General features: G+C 41.7%; 4 protein-coding genes across 7 annotated transcripts; 2 read left to right on the forward strand and 2 right to left on the reverse strand.

Moving 5' to 3' along the window:
- The first annotated feature begins 611 nt into the window (after positions 1-611).
- LOC116737082 (histone H2B 1/2-like) lies at positions 612-1,352 on the forward strand. Its single transcript, XM_032590052.1, has one exon. The coding sequence runs from the start codon at positions 683-685 to the stop codon at positions 1,055-1,057; it is 375 nt and encodes a 124-aa protein (XP_032445943.1). The 5' UTR covers positions 612-682; the 3' UTR covers positions 1,058-1,352.
- Positions 1,353-3,220: 1,868 nt separating this feature from the next.
- LOC116737080 (histone H1-like) lies at positions 3,221-4,627 on the forward strand. The gene has a single exon (XM_032590050.1). The coding sequence runs from the start codon at positions 3,256-3,258 to the stop codon at positions 3,856-3,858; it is 603 nt and encodes a 200-aa protein (XP_032445941.1). The 5' UTR covers positions 3,221-3,255; the 3' UTR covers positions 3,859-4,627.
- Positions 4,628-6,230: 1,603 nt separating this feature from the next.
- LOC116737083 (histone H2B 1/2) lies at positions 6,231-6,834 on the reverse strand. The gene has a single exon (XM_032590053.1). It carries the CDS (start codon positions 6,759-6,761, stop codon positions 6,387-6,389), a length of 375 nt encoding a protein of 124 aa, XP_032445944.1. The 5' UTR covers positions 6,762-6,834; the 3' UTR covers positions 6,231-6,386.
- Positions 6,835-7,119: 285 nt separating this feature from the next.
- On the reverse strand, positions 7,120-17,002 carry LOC116736934 (histone H4-like). 4 transcript variants are annotated; one of them, XM_032589831.1, is made up of 3 exons: positions 16,545-16,861; positions 15,937-16,002; positions 7,936-15,656 (listed from the first exon to the last, which is right to left on the reverse strand). In XM_032589831.1, exons 1-2 carry the CDS (start codon positions 16,805-16,807, stop codon positions 15,984-15,986), a joined length of 282 nt encoding a protein of 93 aa, XP_032445722.1. In that variant the 5' UTR covers positions 16,808-16,861; the 3' UTR covers positions 7,936-15,656; positions 15,937-15,983. The 4 variants fall into 4 exon arrangements, with proteins under 4 accessions (XP_032445723.1, XP_032445722.1, XP_032445721.1 ...); XM_032589829.1 differs by having other exon boundaries at positions 11,096-15,782; XM_032589832.1 differs by lacking the exons at positions 7,936-15,656; positions 15,937-16,002 and adding an exon at positions 7,120-7,885 and having other exon boundaries at positions 16,539-17,002.
- Between the last annotated feature and the right edge of the window lie 211 nt (positions 17,003-17,213).

Here is a 17,213-nt window from a genome sequence, read left to right on the forward strand (position 1 = left end):
CTCTGTAGCGTTTTTTTTTTTTCTTCTAAAGCCCGCGGTGAAGGTGTGTTTTTTCGAGAGAAGAACATAGTTATCGGTAGCTGTTGTCGCTCTTTTTTCTTCTGGGCAAAAAGATTCTTATAAACCGACATGCCACCATCGATCATGTTAAATTAAGCAAGCTGTTTTACATATGTGTACATATTAAACCGCAACGTTGTTGACACACAGGTAGAGAAGAAGCGGAGAAACTGTTTAGCCAATCAGAATGCAGAACACAATGCATGATGCAAATCCGCGAAGCAGCGAGACCGTGAAAGGTGAACTGCGAAATAGCGAGGATTCACTGTACTCTGATGTTGTTTTGTTACTCATTCTGCTGCAAGTTGGCTCAATTTTGACGCGCAAGAGGTAACAGGTAAAATCCGGTTTAGGATTTTCAAGATAAAAGATCCGGAAGTAGTTCATTATTTCTTGCGCGGCCCGGTACCAATTGGTCCGCGTACCGGTACCGGTCCGCGGCCCGGTGGTTGGGGACCACTGCTCTAGAGAGCGCTCACAGCTCACAGACACACTAACCTTCCGATGAGCTCAGCCAATCAGAGGCAGGCGTCAGCGCACTCACATTTACATGCAGCCTCTGTAAATAGTAGTTTGTACGCGAGCCTTCTCATTCGTTGCTGTTTCCCAGGAACACATCAGAATGCCTGAACCCGCAAAATCTGCGCCCAAGAAGGGCTCCAAGAAAGCCGTGACCAAGACGGCCGGTAAAGGAGGCAAGAAGAGGAGAAAGACCAGGAAGGAAAGCTACGCCATTTACGTCTACAAGGTGCTGAAGCAGGTCCACCCCGATACCGGCATCTCGTCCAAGGCCATGAGCATCATGAACTCGTTCGTCAACGACATCTTTGAGCGCATCGCCTCCGAGGCTTCCCGTCTGGCTCATTACAACAAGCGCTCCACCATCACCTCCAGGGAGATCCAGACGGCCGTGCGTCTTCTGCTGCCCGGTGAGCTGGCCAAGCACGCCGTGTCTGAGGGCACCAAGGCGGTCACCAAATACACCAGCTCCAAGTAAACCTGCTGTTTACCATCAGAACCACAAAGACTCTTTTTAGGGCCACACAAATGTAACTTGAAGCAGAAATCCTGTTTATTCCAAAGGTGAAATTTTGTATTAAATGTATGAAAAGTGTGATGTAAAGTAGAAAACAACGTGGGAGTTCCACCCTTTCATGCATTGTAATTATCTGTTTTCAGTGTTCTCACATTTAATATTTATTTTCATTTTGAACCTGTAAAACTTGTATACTGATTCCAGTTCTCATATCCATGGAAGATTTATTAATAAAACCTTTTGAATTTGTTCCATATGGTTTGAAAATTTTGTCTTTTTGTTACAGAACCAACTGACCAAAATGGAGAATTGTAACTATGATACACAGCAAAAATGTCTTAATCTATTATATATCCTTAAGTTAGTTATTTTACATCTGTGTTGAACCTCTTAAGTTTTGTAATCCATGTTCAATTTATATTAAAACAATCTAACTGTAATCATCCAAAAAAGAAAAGTTCAATGGAATATAACTGGGAAAAAAATTGAATTATAGCTTAAAACTAAAACTAAATGCAAGGAATCACAATATAAAATACAAAACCAAAGGCTATAATTTGAAATAACAGGTTCTATTTATTGAAATTCATGTGGCCAAGATAATATCTTGATATTGGGCCACACAAATACAACTTGAAGCAAAAGTCCTTATGTAGTTGTGTAGAAATTGCAGAAAAGCTAAAGTGTTAAATATTGAACAAATCCTTTCATCCTACATTTTTGTTTTGCCATTAAAACTGGAGAAAATTACAATGTTCCATTTCAAACACCAACATTTCTCAAACTACTTTCTACCATGTTTCTTTAATCTAAAAAACGGTTTAATTCAGAATAAAACAAATGTTGAAATTATTTATTATTTATTACAAGTATTAATAGGACGTTGATCAGACAATACTTGCTTGATGGAAGCGAATAGCTGCTTCATATTTCACATATTCCTCCAATGTTGAAAACCACCAGCTAATTTTATGATCATACTATTAGAAGTCTGGTTTTCATTTATTTCCGTTTTGCTGCCTGCGTAGTGGAGTTACTCAATCATTTAAAACAGATTGTACAAATATACTTTGATTTTCATTTCTGTATAGGTTGAGAAAATTATTCCAAATCCATATCTGTCTATCGCTGAAACAGATTTCCAATAGAAGCAAAACACATTCTAACTCTTAGTATATGTAATACCATTCGCCTGAGAAATAAAATTTCACTCATGTCAAAAATGATCTGAATGACGTCATAAAAGTCTAAGTGTTGTGCCCTAAACTATCCACCCCTCATTTTTTAAAAATTGCATTAAATGCAGCATTAAATATTACTAATCAATATCTTGAAATGTTTTACTTGTGACTATCAATTCAATTTGGGAGACTTTAAATAACATAAAAGTCTACAGGAGTGTAAATATGCAAAGATTTTTCAGTTAACATTTGTTAAATGAGTCCATCAATCTGATTTGTAAATGCAAATTCAAAGATATGAGGAAATAAATCTATTTTCTACTCCTAAAAAAATGAACACATACTGCGTATGTGAACTTCTACATCGAAATCTGATATAAAATTCTGATAATATTTATTTTGATTATTTATTTGATGGGATATAAGTCATTGCTATTGGATTCTTCCAGGAGAGGAATCCTGACTGGTTTATTCATAGACAGTTTCTGTGTGTTTACTGTCGGGAAAACCATTCCTATTTCATACCCAGATAATCTAAACATGACAACCAAAATACTTTTATTTTGTCCGCAACCTTCTTTTTTATCGAGAGCACCGCGATTATGTCTTCCGCAAAATGATTTTAGATGTTTTAGGAGAAGAAATGTGGGGAAAACTCGCTACTCGATGCACAGAATTAAAGAGATTCTGACACCTTCCAGCGCTCCTGGATCAAAAAGAGCAAATCCTGTCAGGCAAATATGGCCTTATTGTAGAGAGAGAACAGTTGTCTTTCCGTTACAATGATAATTAAGATAGAAAACGCCACTTTAGTGGAGATTTAAAGCCTTAAATGTGGCGAAGAAAGCACAAATGGGGACGCATTTCAGACGGCAGCAGAGCGGCGGCCTGAGTTGTCTCTTTACGGTTCTCATGAATTTTATAAGTTCCGCCTCCTGCTGGACGACTACAGAGAATCACTAACAGTAACTGAGAATCATGGCAGAAGTAGCTCCAGCAGCCGCACCGGCTAAAGCCCCGGCTAAAGCACCGAAGAAGAAGTCCGCTACCAAGGCTAAGAAAGATGGACCCAGCCTACCCAAACTCATCGTGGCCGCCGTGGCCGACTCCAAGGAGCGCAAGGGAGTTTCTCTGGCGGCGCTCAAGAAGGTTCTGGCCGGGAAAGGCGTCGATGTGGCTAAGGCCAACAAGCGCATCAACACCGCCGTTACCAAGCTTGTGACGAAGGGAACTCTTAGCCAAACGAAAGGAACCGGAGCAACCGGGTCCTTCAAGCTCGCTAAGAAGGAACCCACAGCCGCCAAACCGGCCAAGAAGGTGGTGAAGAAGAAGGCTCCCGCCAAGGCAAAGAAACCAGCTCCCAAGAAGGCCACAACACCCAAGAAACCCGCCGCTAAGAAAGCAGCAGCCAAGAAATCCCCAAAGAAAGCAGCAGCCAAGAAAACTCCCAAAAAAGTGGTGAAGAAGAGCCCCAAAAAGAGCCCTAAAAAGCCCGCCGCTAAGAAGCCAAAGGCTGCTAAGAAGCCTGCAGCCAAGAAAACGGGAGCCAAAAAACCCGCAGCGAAGAAGGCCAAGAAGTAAACAACTTTTCTCCTCCAACCACTGCTTAAGGCACCAAAGGCTCTTTTCAGAGCCACCACTTATACAAATTAAGACATGACTCCTATAAATAATCTGTTTTTTTGTTTCCAATATACACATATTTTTACAAATATATCAACTGGATTGACTGAATGTTAATGTTGTGCTCCATAGGACAGCTAAATACAATTATGATTTTGATATTAACTATTCTAGAATATGCCTGTTTCAAAGTATTGATCACTTTTAAAACAGCTGACAGTAATATACAGAATTATTTAAGATTGACTCCTTGTATTAAAACTGCAGCAAATTAAGTTTTGAGTAATTTTAGATTCAAATGTTGTCCTTTTTGACAGATGGATGTAAACTACTGAAATAACTTATTGAACAGGTTTAAATTTATATTTATTATTTAGGGTGTGAACTAAAAAGGATACTGAACATGTCCAACTCAAATGAAACAGAAGAAGCAAGTGGGTTTTTAAAGTACATTTTATGTAGTTTATTGTTATATTTGTATTTTCTAATATTTAACACTAGAAGGTAAAGCTCATTAACAAATAAAGTTCTCCTTGGAGCTCAGTAAAGTAAAGTATATTTTATTAACTAACTTGTACAGATTTTCAAATGCGTTTATATGTGTGTCATATTTTGTATTTATTTATAATGTTTTATGTATTTGAAGGGCCCTGTTGAAAATGAGATCTTACATCAACTACAAACAATAACTAAGTAACTAAATAAATAATGGATAAAAGGAACAGCATGTACTTGTGTGCAGACAACTTTTTATAATAAGAGAATGTTTTATGATGCAAATAATTATAGTGATGAGCAATAGTTAAAATTATTTTAGTATTAATCAATAGATTTCAAAAGTAGAATATTTCGTGGCTAGTATAAGGATCAATTGATATAAATTTCAACGTTTTCTTTAAACGTGTAACATTCCCCCCTTCCCCTCTTCCTTTTCGACGTTATTTAGACGTCTCTCGCGCTTTATTTTGAAAATTCAAATCTAACCAATCGCTGAGTCAGACTGGTCTCACTACGTCAACAACCTCAGCGAATCAGAAGTGACCTCCTGCTGCCAGTCTCCTTATAAGAGCGCTGTTCTCATTGAGAACGCATCTCTTCACCGTTAAACAGCGAGAAGAAAACAGTAATAACATGGCCAGAACCAAGCAGACCGCTCGTAAATCCACCGGAGGAAAGGCTCCCAGGAAGCAGCTGGCAACCAAAGCTGCCCGTAAAAGCGCCCCAGCTACCGGCGGAGTTAAGAAGCCTCACCGTTACAGGCCCGGCACCGTGGCTCTGCGAGAGATCCGCCGCTACCAGAAATCCACCGAGCTGCTGATCCGCAAGCTGCCCTTCCAGCGACTGGTCAGGGAGATCGCTCAGGATTTCAAGACCGACCTGCGCTTCCAGAGCTCCGCCGTCATGGCTCTGCAGGAGGCCAGCGAGGCTTACCTGGTGGGTCTCTTCGAGGACACCAACCTGTGCGCCATCCACGCCAAGAGGGTCACCATCATGCCCAAAGACATCCAGCTGGCCCGCCGTATCCGCGGAGAGAGGGCTTAAACTGACTCCTGACTCGCTTCAACAAACCAACGGCTCTTTTAAGAGCCACCTACATACACCTTAAGACGAATATTTTTAAATTTAAGTGTTTACTAATATGTAAATCATGAAGGGTGAGCTTTTTATGACCATTTTTATTTAAAAACAGTAGAACTAGAGACCAACCTGCGCTTCCAACAATTATTCCAATGGAATAAAGTGATTATTCCATTAATGAATCCAGTAAAAATGCAATCTTAAAAAAATAAATCACAATTCAAAATAAAGCGAAATCACCAGTAAATGCATGCCAGTCCTTATATTCTTTCCCCCTCAAAATGAAGGATATTATCTTGGCCACATGAATTACAATAAATAGAACCTGTTATTTGTAATTATAGCCTCTTATTTTGTATTTTATATTGTGAATCCTTGCATTTATTTTTAGTTGAAAGCTATAATTCTGTCTTGTTTTCCCAGTTATATTCCATTGAATTTTTTTTTGGGATGATTACAGTTAGATTGAATATAAACATGGATTACAAAAAAGGTTCAAAATATGTCAAATAAGCTAATTTAAGGATATATAATAGATTTTGCTGTGTATCATAGTTACTGACCAAAATGGTGAATTGTAACAAAATGAAGACAAATATTTCAAACCATATGGAACAAATTCAAAAGGTTTTATTAATAAATCTATAAATCATCCATGGATATGAGAACTGGAATCAGTATACATGTTTCACAGGTACAAAATGAAAAGAAATATTTAACGCGAGAACACTGAAGACAATTTACAATGCATGAAAGGGTGGAACTCCCACATTGTTTTCTACTTTACATCACACTTTCCATATATTTAATACAAAATTTCACCTTTGGAATAAACAGGATTTCTGCTTCAAGTTACATTTGTGTGGCCCTAAAAAGGGCCTTTGTGGTTTAGATGGTAAACAGCAGGTTTACTTTGAGCTGGTGTATTTGGTGACCGCCTTGGTGCCCTCAGACACGGCGTGCTTGGCCAGCTCACCGGGCAGCAGGAGGCGCACGGCCGTCTGGATCTCCCTGGAGGTGATGGTGGAGCGCTTGTTGTAATGAGCCAGACGGGAAGCCTCGGAGGCGATGCGTTCAAAGATGTCGTTGACAAACGAGTTCATGATGCTCATGGCCTTGGACGAGATGCCGGTATCGGGGTGGACCTGCTTCAGCACCTTGTAGACGTAGATGGCGTAGCTTTCCTTCCTGGTCCTTCTCCTCTTCTTGCCTCCTTTACCGGCCGTCTTGGTCACGGCTTTCTTGGAGCCCTTCTTGGGCGCAGACTTGGCGGGTTCAGGCATGCTGATGTGTTCCTGGGAAACAGCAACGAATGAAGAAGCACGGGCAGAGAGACCAGTATTATAGATTCTGCATGTAAATCAGAGTGCGCTGACGCCTGCCTCTGATTGGCTGAGCTCATCGGAAGGTTTGTGTGTCTGTGAGCGCTCTCTAGAGCACTGCGTTGACATTTCCTTTTATATATATATACTGCTCAAAAAAATAAAGGGAACACTTAAACAGGTGTTTCACTCTTAAAGTGTTCCCTTTATTTTTTTGAGCAGTATATTTTTTAGAGTTCAAGCAGAGATCATCAGTTATTGATATTTTTACATGTTAAAGAAACTATCAAAGTTTTTCATTTGAAACTTACATATTAAATAAATCTTGTGACACCTGAATAACATGTTAATGATATGTTGTCCATGACTTTTTACATAGATTTTTGTTGTTTCATTTTTTCCACCTTTCATTTTATTAATATCTGATATTATGGCAGAGGTGGATATCTATTAATTATATTTACTCAGTCACATTTACTTGAGCAACTTTTTGGGAAAAATAATTTTAGGAGCTGCTTTACCACATAGTTCTTACTTTTACTATGAAAAAGGGTAGAAAGTAAGGGTTTCTTAGCTACCCTTAATTGAGTAATTTATTCTTGGATACTCAGAGTGAAGAAAAAAAAACTATTTAAAAGTATAATTTTGAATTTCTTGAATGCTTTATAAAATAAAAAAAATTGAGGTAGGGCATTATTTACTTGAGAATGAATGTTGAGTACTCTGCCAACCCAGGATGACTTTTCTCTGGACATCTGTCTAACAATCCCCCGATTTATACATTATAAATGTTTTTAGTAGAATGTAGTAATCACAATTTCCAGACACAATATGGGGTTAGAGTCATATTCATCAATACATAATGCTAGCTCCAACAATCAATAGTGTTAAAAATAAAATTCAGTCATATATACCACAATACAAGTCTTTAGAAGCAGTGAATAAATATTAAAATTCAGGAACATCTCTTGAGAAGTGTGGGTGGCTCTGAAAAGAGCCGTTGGTTTGTAGTAAGAAGCTGGTAGATTTAACCGCCGAAGCCGTACAGAGTGCGGCCCTGCCTCTTGAGAGCGTATGTAGCGTAGCTGATTCTGCGTTGTGTCTTGTAGAAGAGTGACCACAGCCAGACCACAGCTGATTGGAAATCACTTTTAATGATCCTGCATTCAAATGGCAGAAAATAGTAATCAAGAACAGGCTTTTCTTTTCACAGTGTTCCACAGCGCCTTCTCCCACGGAATCCGAACAGAAAGGAGCGTGTGACTTGTGTAAAGTAACACATTTACCTTGCAAAATAAAAACAATTGCAACACTAATTAATAACTAAGCCCAAACATGGACATAATAATCTTAAACAGTACATGAATAAGAAAAGAAATAATTAAACAGAATAATTAAACCAAATAATCCCACCAAAAATAATAATGAAACATCACATACCTGCATTCAAATGGCAGAAAATAGTAATCAAGAACAGGCTTTTCTTTTCACAGTGTTCCACAGCGCCTGTTTAATCATGAACAATACTATTTTCAGCACATGGATGGAGCAATGTTTCATGTATCAGAAGAGCAGCTAGATAACTGCTAACTGCAGGTTAAGTGCTTCAGCACCCATTGTTTTACAAAAACAGTAGTAAAACTAACCCTTATTACACTTAAAATACACTTATTAAACACAAAAAGCAAAACTTCATACCTTCTCCCACGGAATCCGAACAGAAAGAGCGCGACGGAAAGCGTGGGAAAACCTTTCACAGATTATAATGGTATGACCCGATAACTTTTCTTTTTAAATTTCGAACTGATACTTTAAACAACAATCTATGAACTCAATATGTTAAACATTAAAGGTAATAATTCACAGTTTTATTCACAACATATTAAATTTGAATAAAGATAATAATTTTGGGACAGGAAGTTACCCACTGTTTTGAAATGGATTGGTCGTCTTTTCAAAATAAAAGCTGTCGGTGCTCATATAATTTCCTACCGGAATAGCTTCTCACTTTACAATCTAGTGTAATAACATCACACTGCTACATTCACCCCCACTGTTTTACACTAGATTGCGGGCACGCTACCCAAATAAAAAACAAAATAAAACACAAAAAAATAAACACACCAGGAGAGAAAAAAATAAAAAATAAATTTACAAACCTGACCACAATACATGTAACCCAAGTATACCCTCCATACAAGACCAAAATGGTCGACCAGCTAAGAGCTATTCAATGAAGAATTAGGGAAGATGAGGGGTAGCTAAGTCCCCACCTCACCATAGAAGACATGCCACTTACACATCTATCATAGAGTACACCCAAAATCACCCAAATGTGTCCAGTGCAATGGACAACCCAAATAAAATTATGACCAGACCCCTAGTGAAAGAAGTCCCAACAAAGAAGAAAAAGAAATAAATTACCCATATAACAAAATAAATGACCCCTGAAGGATCTATGACAAAATCTTAACTCTTTGTGTGGACATTGTCTGAATCAACCTGTTAACAGGTTTGATAAGTCTACCCAGTCTTGTCCGTATTCCTTCCCCTCGAACAACCGAAGGAATCCCTGAGGGTACAACCGGAACGACTGAGTCACATCCAGACACATGTGTACCACTAATGGCTTTGGTTGAACCTACAGTGTCACTTGGGTGTAAGCCTATGCTGACAGAGTTTGACAGCCGATCACTAACGTTATCCTCAGAGTGTGAGCTCTGCGACCCATGATCCGCCTCATCCAAAATGCTCCTATGGTCCCCACAGACAGACACGATCCCTCCACCCTGAACACTATCATCATTCCCTTCAATCGCTTCAGATCCACTAGCTTTTGTCACTTCACCTGCGGTCATCACCACACTAGACTCTGGAAGGGAGGAAACCCAGTGAGCTGTTCGAGCGTCACTGTCCCGCTCACCTGGAACTACGTCATCTGACGACCCACCTTCCGAAACTGTGTTAGAAAAAGAAACCTGAGTCACAGAATCATCCCATGATGGCAAAGGTAAGAAGTTTACAGGCATGATCAGATTCCTATGAACTGTCCTAACTCGTCCCGTAACAGGGTGACGGATAACATAGGTGTTCAGTTCACTGTTCTTATGGACCACAATGTAAACCGTATCCTTCCAACGATCAGCCAGTTTTCTTTTTCCCCGTTCCCCTTTGTTAGCCATCAAAACTCTGTCTCCCTTCTCCAAAGAATGTCCCTTAATCTTTCGGTTATACACCTCGGCTTGTCTCAATTGCTGCTTCTCAGCATGCCGCTGAGCCAAAGTCATTGCTTCCCTGAGGTCCGTGCCCAATGACTGAACATATTTGTCCATGTCAGCAGTCTCTCCGTCTAAGAGAACACTTTCAAACATCACATCAACAGGTAACCTAGGAGTTCGCCCGAACATTAAAAAGAAGGGTGGAAAACCTGTAGTTTCATGTACAGTGCAATTATAGGCAAAAGTTAGTGTGTTTAGCATCTTAGGCCATTTTGCCTTTGCCCGAGGAGTCAAAGCACGGATCATGCTACCCAGGGTGCGGTTTAGACGTTCCGCCTGGCCATTTCCCGCAGGATGATAAGGGGTGGTATGGCTCTTACGAACACCGGCCATCTGGAGTAGCTCGGCAATGAGGGAACTCTCGAAGTTAGCCCCTCTGTCAGAATGAATACAAGCTGGAAACCCGTATATGGAAAAAAAATTATTCCATAACACATGGGCCACCGCCTTGGCAGACTGATTTGGACATGGGTAAGCACATGCGAGCCTGGTAAAATGATCTGTCACCACTAGAACGTCGATGGACTTGTTATTGACATCCTCCGCCGACCAGAAGTCAATACAAACCAATTCTAGTGGTGCTGATGTGACAACAGAAACAAGCGGAGCCCTGGCCTCAGGTTCGGGTGCTTTGCTCAGAACACATCTCTTGCAATGACTCACATATTCTTTGACATCGTGTTCCATTGAATCCCAGTAAAAGCGTTGTCTGGCCAGCCACAGTGTGCGCTGTTGACCTTGATGGCCTGCATCATCATGCACTCCTTTCAACACCTGACCTCTCAAAGCAACTGGGACCACATATTGAAACACTTTCTTCTTGCTCACCACCTGTTTAGAAACTCTGTACAATACACCCAGCCGTGTCGTGAGTTTACCCCACTGTCGCAATGTACGGTTTGTTTCCCGCGATTCATGAATGCGCTCACGTCGGGATGGTCGACTTCCCCTGTTCACATAGAAAGAAACCCGACTGACCACAGGATCCTGACACTGCTTATCAAACAACTCCTCATGGTTGAGGACAGGCAGTGGGCTCTGCCCCACTGGCAACAGTGTCTCCAGCTGTTGGGTGTAGCAGGTTGCCCTCATTTCCGCACCTTCACTCCAACATCGGTGAGACTCAAATAAGGCTGACACCTCATCCTGAGAAATTTTTCCACCTTTGTCCTTAACGTTCAAACTGCCTGTGACAGAGCCCTGGTTGGAAGAAGTGAGCTTGCGCTTCTCATCCATAGACTCTTCCCGAGAAAGGCGAAACGTGTTCTGAACATCTTCCACCAACAAACCTCTGGCCTCTTCCAACAGAGTGCCATAAGGAATCCTCGTCAAACGGTGCATCATCTTGTGCTGAACAAATGGTTCCCTGCTCAATGCATCTGCCACAACGTTTCGCGGCCCTGGAATATACTGAATGTCAAAATCAAAGGGGGCCAGTTTGGCCACCCACCTCTGTTCGCAAGCGTCCAACCGCGGCTTGGTAAGAATGTATTTCAGAGGGTTGTTGTCAGTCCAAACAGTAAATTTATGTCCACGCAGCCAATGACTAAACTTATCATGAATCGCCCATTTCATGGCGAGAAACTCAAGCCTATGAGCCGGGTATTTGGACTGAGCATGATTCAACGACTTACTAGCAAAGGCAATAGGCCTGGCAATGTTGTGGCCATCTTGTACCTGTGACAGCACAGCTCCTAATCCAGAAGATGACGCATCAACAGAGAGCAGAAAGGGCTTTGTAAAGTCGGGGTGGGCAAGAAGAACCTGCTCCGTCAATGCAGCTTTCAAAGTCCTAATTGCCTCGCTACATTCCGGGGTCCAATCAGCCGCGACAAGCTTACGCGACAAAGCTTGTTTCTTTCTGCCCTTTCCCCTCCGTGGCTTGGCAGTCCCTGTAGTCAGTTGAAATAGTGGCTTGGCAATCACAGAACAGTTCTCAATGTAATGCTGATAATACACCACCATTCCAAGAAAAGAACGAATCTTCTTAGGAGATGGCGTGATGCCATCAGGTTCCATAAGATCCGCTTCTGACACGCCTACAATTGCCTGCACTTTATCAGGGTTTGTTGCAATACCTTCTCTTGTAACAATGTGACCCAAGAACTTGACTGACTTTCTCAAAAACTGACACTTGGACGGAGACAGCTTCAGGTTATGTTCCCTTAGCCGCTGGAACACCATCTCAAGTCTCTGCAGGCTTTCCCCCTCAGACTTGCCAAAAACCAGCAGATCATCCAAGTAACAAAGAAGGCTTAAAAAGTTCTGGTCACCAAAAATCGTGAGCATCATTCGCATAAAAGTGGCCGGGCTGTTACACAGACCCTGTGGCATGCGGTTATACTCATGCAGTCCGAGAGGAGAGGAGAAAGCAGTGTATTTCTTATCATCCTCATGAAGAGGGACATTGTAATATCCCGAAGTCAAGTCCATTGAGCTAAAGAATGCATTACCTCCCAACGCTGCAAGGATGTCAGCTTGATGCGGTAAAGGGTGCGCATCTTTGACTGTACGGGCGTTCAACCATCTGAAGTCCGTACACAACCTCAAGTCACCATTTTTCTTCCAGCAAAGAACGAGTGGAGAAGCATACTCACTGCTCGACTTCCTGATGATCTCACGCTCTTCCATATCATCTAAAGTCTCTCTCAACTTTTGGTAGTGAGCCGGAGAAAGCCTACGATAAGGCAGACGAAAAGGGCGTTCATCGGTAAGTCTGATGCGATGGCAAAACTCAGCAGCCTTACCGCAGTCCAAGTGATGTCTCGAAAACACGTCTTCATACTGTACAACCAAGTCAGTCAGTTTTTCTCTCCAATGTTCAGAAACTTCACAGTCGCCAACAGACAGATTCTGCAACCCCAAATCAGCCAATTTGTCAGGTCCACCTATTGTACTAACACTGCGACTTGACTCAGCTGTAAGGCTGCCATGAGAGCTTCCTGCCCTACACACATTCTGATGTACTCTCACCTCCAAACCACCATCAAAATCCTCCAAGGCAATGCATGGATACACGTCAGCCACCTTAGCATTCCTTCTCAACACGATTGGAGACATAGTAGGATTGATGACCTTCACAGGAAGCCACCCTCCTCCCCAAAGTGGAGTAACCACTCTGCCGACCATCACACTACGGTGCACGCAGCGTGAAGTGCTCGGTTCAACAACAACAGTACTCCCCACAGAGAGTTCAGTCTTAGGTGGCAGGCGGCCCCACACCACATGCTCACTCATCGGTTCAAGAGTCACAGCCTTCTTAAGTTTGACAGTCCCAACTTTTTCCGGGATTTCCTCCCCCCTCCACCGTTCGAGGTTGGCCAAAAATCTGACAAACTTGCTATTTTCATCCAAACAGGTGGAGTCAGGTCTACTCAGTATCCGCCAATAGGCCCCGTCAGACTTAAACTGTTTCATGAGCGGTTTCATCACATTCGTGCCAACAATGAGCTCATCAGCCTGACCATCAACCACCAAAACTGGAACAACATAGTCAAACCCAAACAGCTTAAGTTTCAGTTCACAGATGCCCACTGGAATAGTCTGTTTGCCACCACACCCAACCAAAACAATATTAGTGGGAGGGATTACCTCTCCCATCACTACTCCTGCCTCACGTAGCTGAGGGATCATGTCTCCACGTACAGATGTAGCCATAGACCCGCTATCTAACATCCCCCGCAGCTCAATCTTGTTGCCAACTAACACTGTAGTGAAAAATAGGCTGTCACTGATAGGCAGTTTTGCCACATTTTGGAAAATGACAGTTTTATCATTAGATACTGTATCACAAGCCATCATGTACACAGTCTGGATGTCATCGTCGAAATTGGGGGAAACACTACAGAGGCCCACACCATCCCCCGCTAAATGAGGGCCATCTAGTTTTCCTGAGGCGAATCAGTTTGTCTCTGACCAATTGGGTGTGTTTGCGGTTTCTGAGTTTGAGTACAGTGAACACTGATGTGCTCTGGAGAGAAACATCGAAAGCATAATCTGTGCATCCTACAATGTGACCTAGTATCATGTTGCAGGTTGCCACAAACCTGGCATTTCTGTGAGCGTCTAGAGATCTGCTTATTGGGCCTGTTGCTTATAGCCTGTGTGTTACTGATAAGAGCAGTCTCCAATAGACTCAAGACCCTGTCCATTGTGGTGTTTTCAATGTCTGTTTTGGAACACTCTGGTTCCGAAACACGTCTAGCAGTGGGCAACACAGTTTGTTCATTGACAGCCGCCCCCTCATGTGAAAGAGTAGTAACTGCCACTTTCTGTTTCCCATGGCTCTGAACAACCATATGGTCTCTTAAATACTCATCCAAATGGTCTTGTATTTCACTAGCTGTCCAGTCGCGGGAAGGCTTGGTTTTAAAAACCAGCGCCAGCTCTCTGTCAGGACAATGGCGAATAAACATGAGAACCAGGTGTGAACTCAGGTCAGTCATTAATTCCCCCTTACTAGTCAACCACCGTTCAGCCACCTCTGCAGCTTTGTTAAGCCTTATCCAGTAATCAAGAGGTCCCTCGTTTGTGTATGGCGTGCTAGCATAAAAGTCAGCTAGAGGCAGGTCTGAATGAACAGTGTCACCAAAATGTTGCCTGAGGTTGTTAAAGATAATAGAAACATCAGTAACATTTGCATTACTACGCATCCAAACTTTAATAACATCTCTTGCCCTCCCCATCAATCTGTTCATAACCACTTCAACCTGTTCAGCATCAGTGGAAGTTTTCTGTCGAAGATAGACTCGCATGAGGTCTTCCCACTCAAAAACAGAACATTTATCAGACTTGTCACCCCTGAAATAGGGTGGAACATCAACATCAGAGCGTAGTACAAGATTAAGTTTTGATGCATCAATAACAGTAGTGCAACCTTGAAACGATTGTGAAGTGTTCTTGTTGTGATCCAGGGTCGAGACAGGTGAAGGCTCCGAAGCGGCGTTCCGCATTAAGGACATTTTGATGGACTCTCCTATTTCTGACCCAATGGATCTGATTAGATCAGTTAGTCGGGCAGAGGCCGCTTCTCCATCAGAAGAAAACGCTTGAGAGGACGAAGGAGTCACTGGGCTCAAACCTGGAGTGAAACTTAAAGTTTGACTAGGCAGGTCATCAAACCTCTTTTGCCTCCTAGACCCAGAAAATTTTGAGCCCAAAGCCCCTGGATTTTCTGGAGTAGACTGCATAGCAGCTGCTAGCTGCAAGACCCCTCTCCCCCTACCCATGGAAAATTCTCTATGACTAGGAGTTGACATTTCATTCACATTCTGACCCTCCATGAGGAGTCCTCACTGTTGTCCTTTATGGGAATAAGACATGACCAAGTCCAGTGTAAAAAAAACAAAAAAAACGAAAAAGAACCCAACCAACAGTGTCCGAAGAACTCAGCACTGACAGCGTCTCCAAGGAGCAGATGGAACCAGAAGGCGTCGACCAACAACACCAGCGGTCGGCTTCAGCTGACCAGACGACAGGTCACGGCACCAGTTTTGTAGCGTAGCTGATTCTGCGTTGTGTCTTGTAGAAGAGTGACCACAGCCAGACCACAGCTGATTGGAAATCACTTTTAATGATCCTGCATTCAAATGGCAGAAAATAGTAATCAAGAACAGGCTTTTCTTTTCACAGTGTTCCACAGCGCCTTCTCCCACGGAATCCGAACAGAAAGGAGCGTGTGACTTGTGTAAAGTAACACATTTACCTTGCAAAATAAAAACAATTGCAACACTAATTAATAACTAAGCCCAAACATGGACATAATAATCTTAAACAGTACATGAATAAGAAAAGAAATAATTAAACAGAATAATTAAACCAAATAATCCCACCAAAAATAATAATGAAACATCACATACCTGCATTCAAATGGCAGAAAATAGTAATCAAGAACAGGCTTTTCTTTTCACAGTGTTCCACAGCGCCTGTTTAATCATGAACAATACTATTTTCAGCACATGGATGGAGCAATGTTTCATGTATCAGAAGAGCAGCTAGATAACTGCTAACTGCAGGTTAAGTGCTTCAGCACCCATTGTTTTACAAAAACAGTAGTAAAACTAACCCTTATTACACTTAAAATACACTTATTAAACACAAAAAGCAAAACTTCATACCTTCTCCCACGGAATCCGAACAGAAAGAGCGCGACGGAAAGCGTGGGAAAACCTTTCACAGATTATAATGGTATGACCCGATAACTTTTCTTTTTAAATTTCGAACTGATACTTTAAACAACAATCTATGAACTCAATATGTTAAACATTAAAGGTAATAATTCACAGTTTTATTCACAACATATTAAATTTGAATAAAGATAATAATTTTGGGACAGGAAGTTACCCACTGTTTTGAAATGGATTGGTCGTCTTTTCAAAATAAAAGCTGTCGGTGCTCATATAATTTCCTACCGGAATAGCTTCTCACTTTACAATCTAGTGTAATAACATCACACTGCTACACGTACACCACATCCATGGCGGTCACGGTCTTCCTCTTGGCGTGCTCGGTGTAGGTGACGGCATCACGGATAACGTTCTCCAGGAAAACCTTGAGCACACCGCGGGTCTCCTCGTAGATGAGGCCGGAGATACGCTTAACTCCACCGCGGCGAGCCAGGCGGCGGATAGCGGGCTTAGTGATTCCCTGGATGTTATCGCGGAGAACTTTACGGTGACGCTTGGCGCCTCCTTTCCCGAGTCCTTTACCTCCCTTTCCGCGTCCACTCATAGTGCTTTAGTTGTATCACGATACTGACCGAAGAAGGCTGAACGTCTGGCTTTAAGTTTGTGCCACGGACGTAAGTGAAGACAGTCAAGCCGCCATATTTCTACTTCCGCCTCAAGATTACGCCAAAGAGCAGACACATTTCCACTCAATAAATATTAAATAATAAAAACAGAAAATGCGTAAGAACTAATCAAACTAAGAATTACAATGTCTAAATAAAATGGATTACTAGCTTTTTGTGAATAAATAAAAAAAATAATTTTATTCACATCATAGCCTATATACACTTCTTATGTACCATCAGGATTTACAAGTTAAATGTACAAACAAGTGTGCTGAAATTTATTTTATTACATTTTTTTGAGTTAACGATCTCAATCCTTTTGAGAGCTTTTTTAATTTTTTT

The sequence above is a fragment of the Xiphophorus hellerii genome, chromosome 17 (assembly GCF_003331165.1).
Source record: "Xiphophorus hellerii strain 12219 chromosome 17, Xiphophorus_hellerii-4.1, whole genome shotgun sequence".
Classification (NCBI taxonomy): domain Eukaryota; kingdom Metazoa; phylum Chordata; class Actinopteri; order Cyprinodontiformes; family Poeciliidae; genus Xiphophorus; species Xiphophorus hellerii.

Coding starts and splice junctions, on each gene's coding strand:
- LOC116737080 (XM_032590050.1), top strand. CDS start 3,256: ATGGCAGAAGTAGCTCCAGCAGCCGCACCGGCTAAAGCCCCGGCTAAA.
- LOC116736934 (XM_032589832.1), bottom strand. CDS start 16,807: ATGAGTGGACGCGGAAAGGGAGGTAAAGGACTCGGGAAAGGAGGCGCC. Junction 7,886..16,538: donor GCCATGGATGTGGTGTACGT/GTAGCAGTGTGA, acceptor ACGCAGAATCAG/CTACGCTACATACGCTCTCA.
- LOC116737083 (XM_032590053.1), bottom strand. CDS start 6,761: ATGCCTGAACCCGCCAAGTCTGCGCCCAAGAAGGGCTCCAAGAAAGCC.
- LOC116737082 (XM_032590052.1), top strand. CDS start 683: ATGCCTGAACCCGCAAAATCTGCGCCCAAGAAGGGCTCCAAGAAAGCC.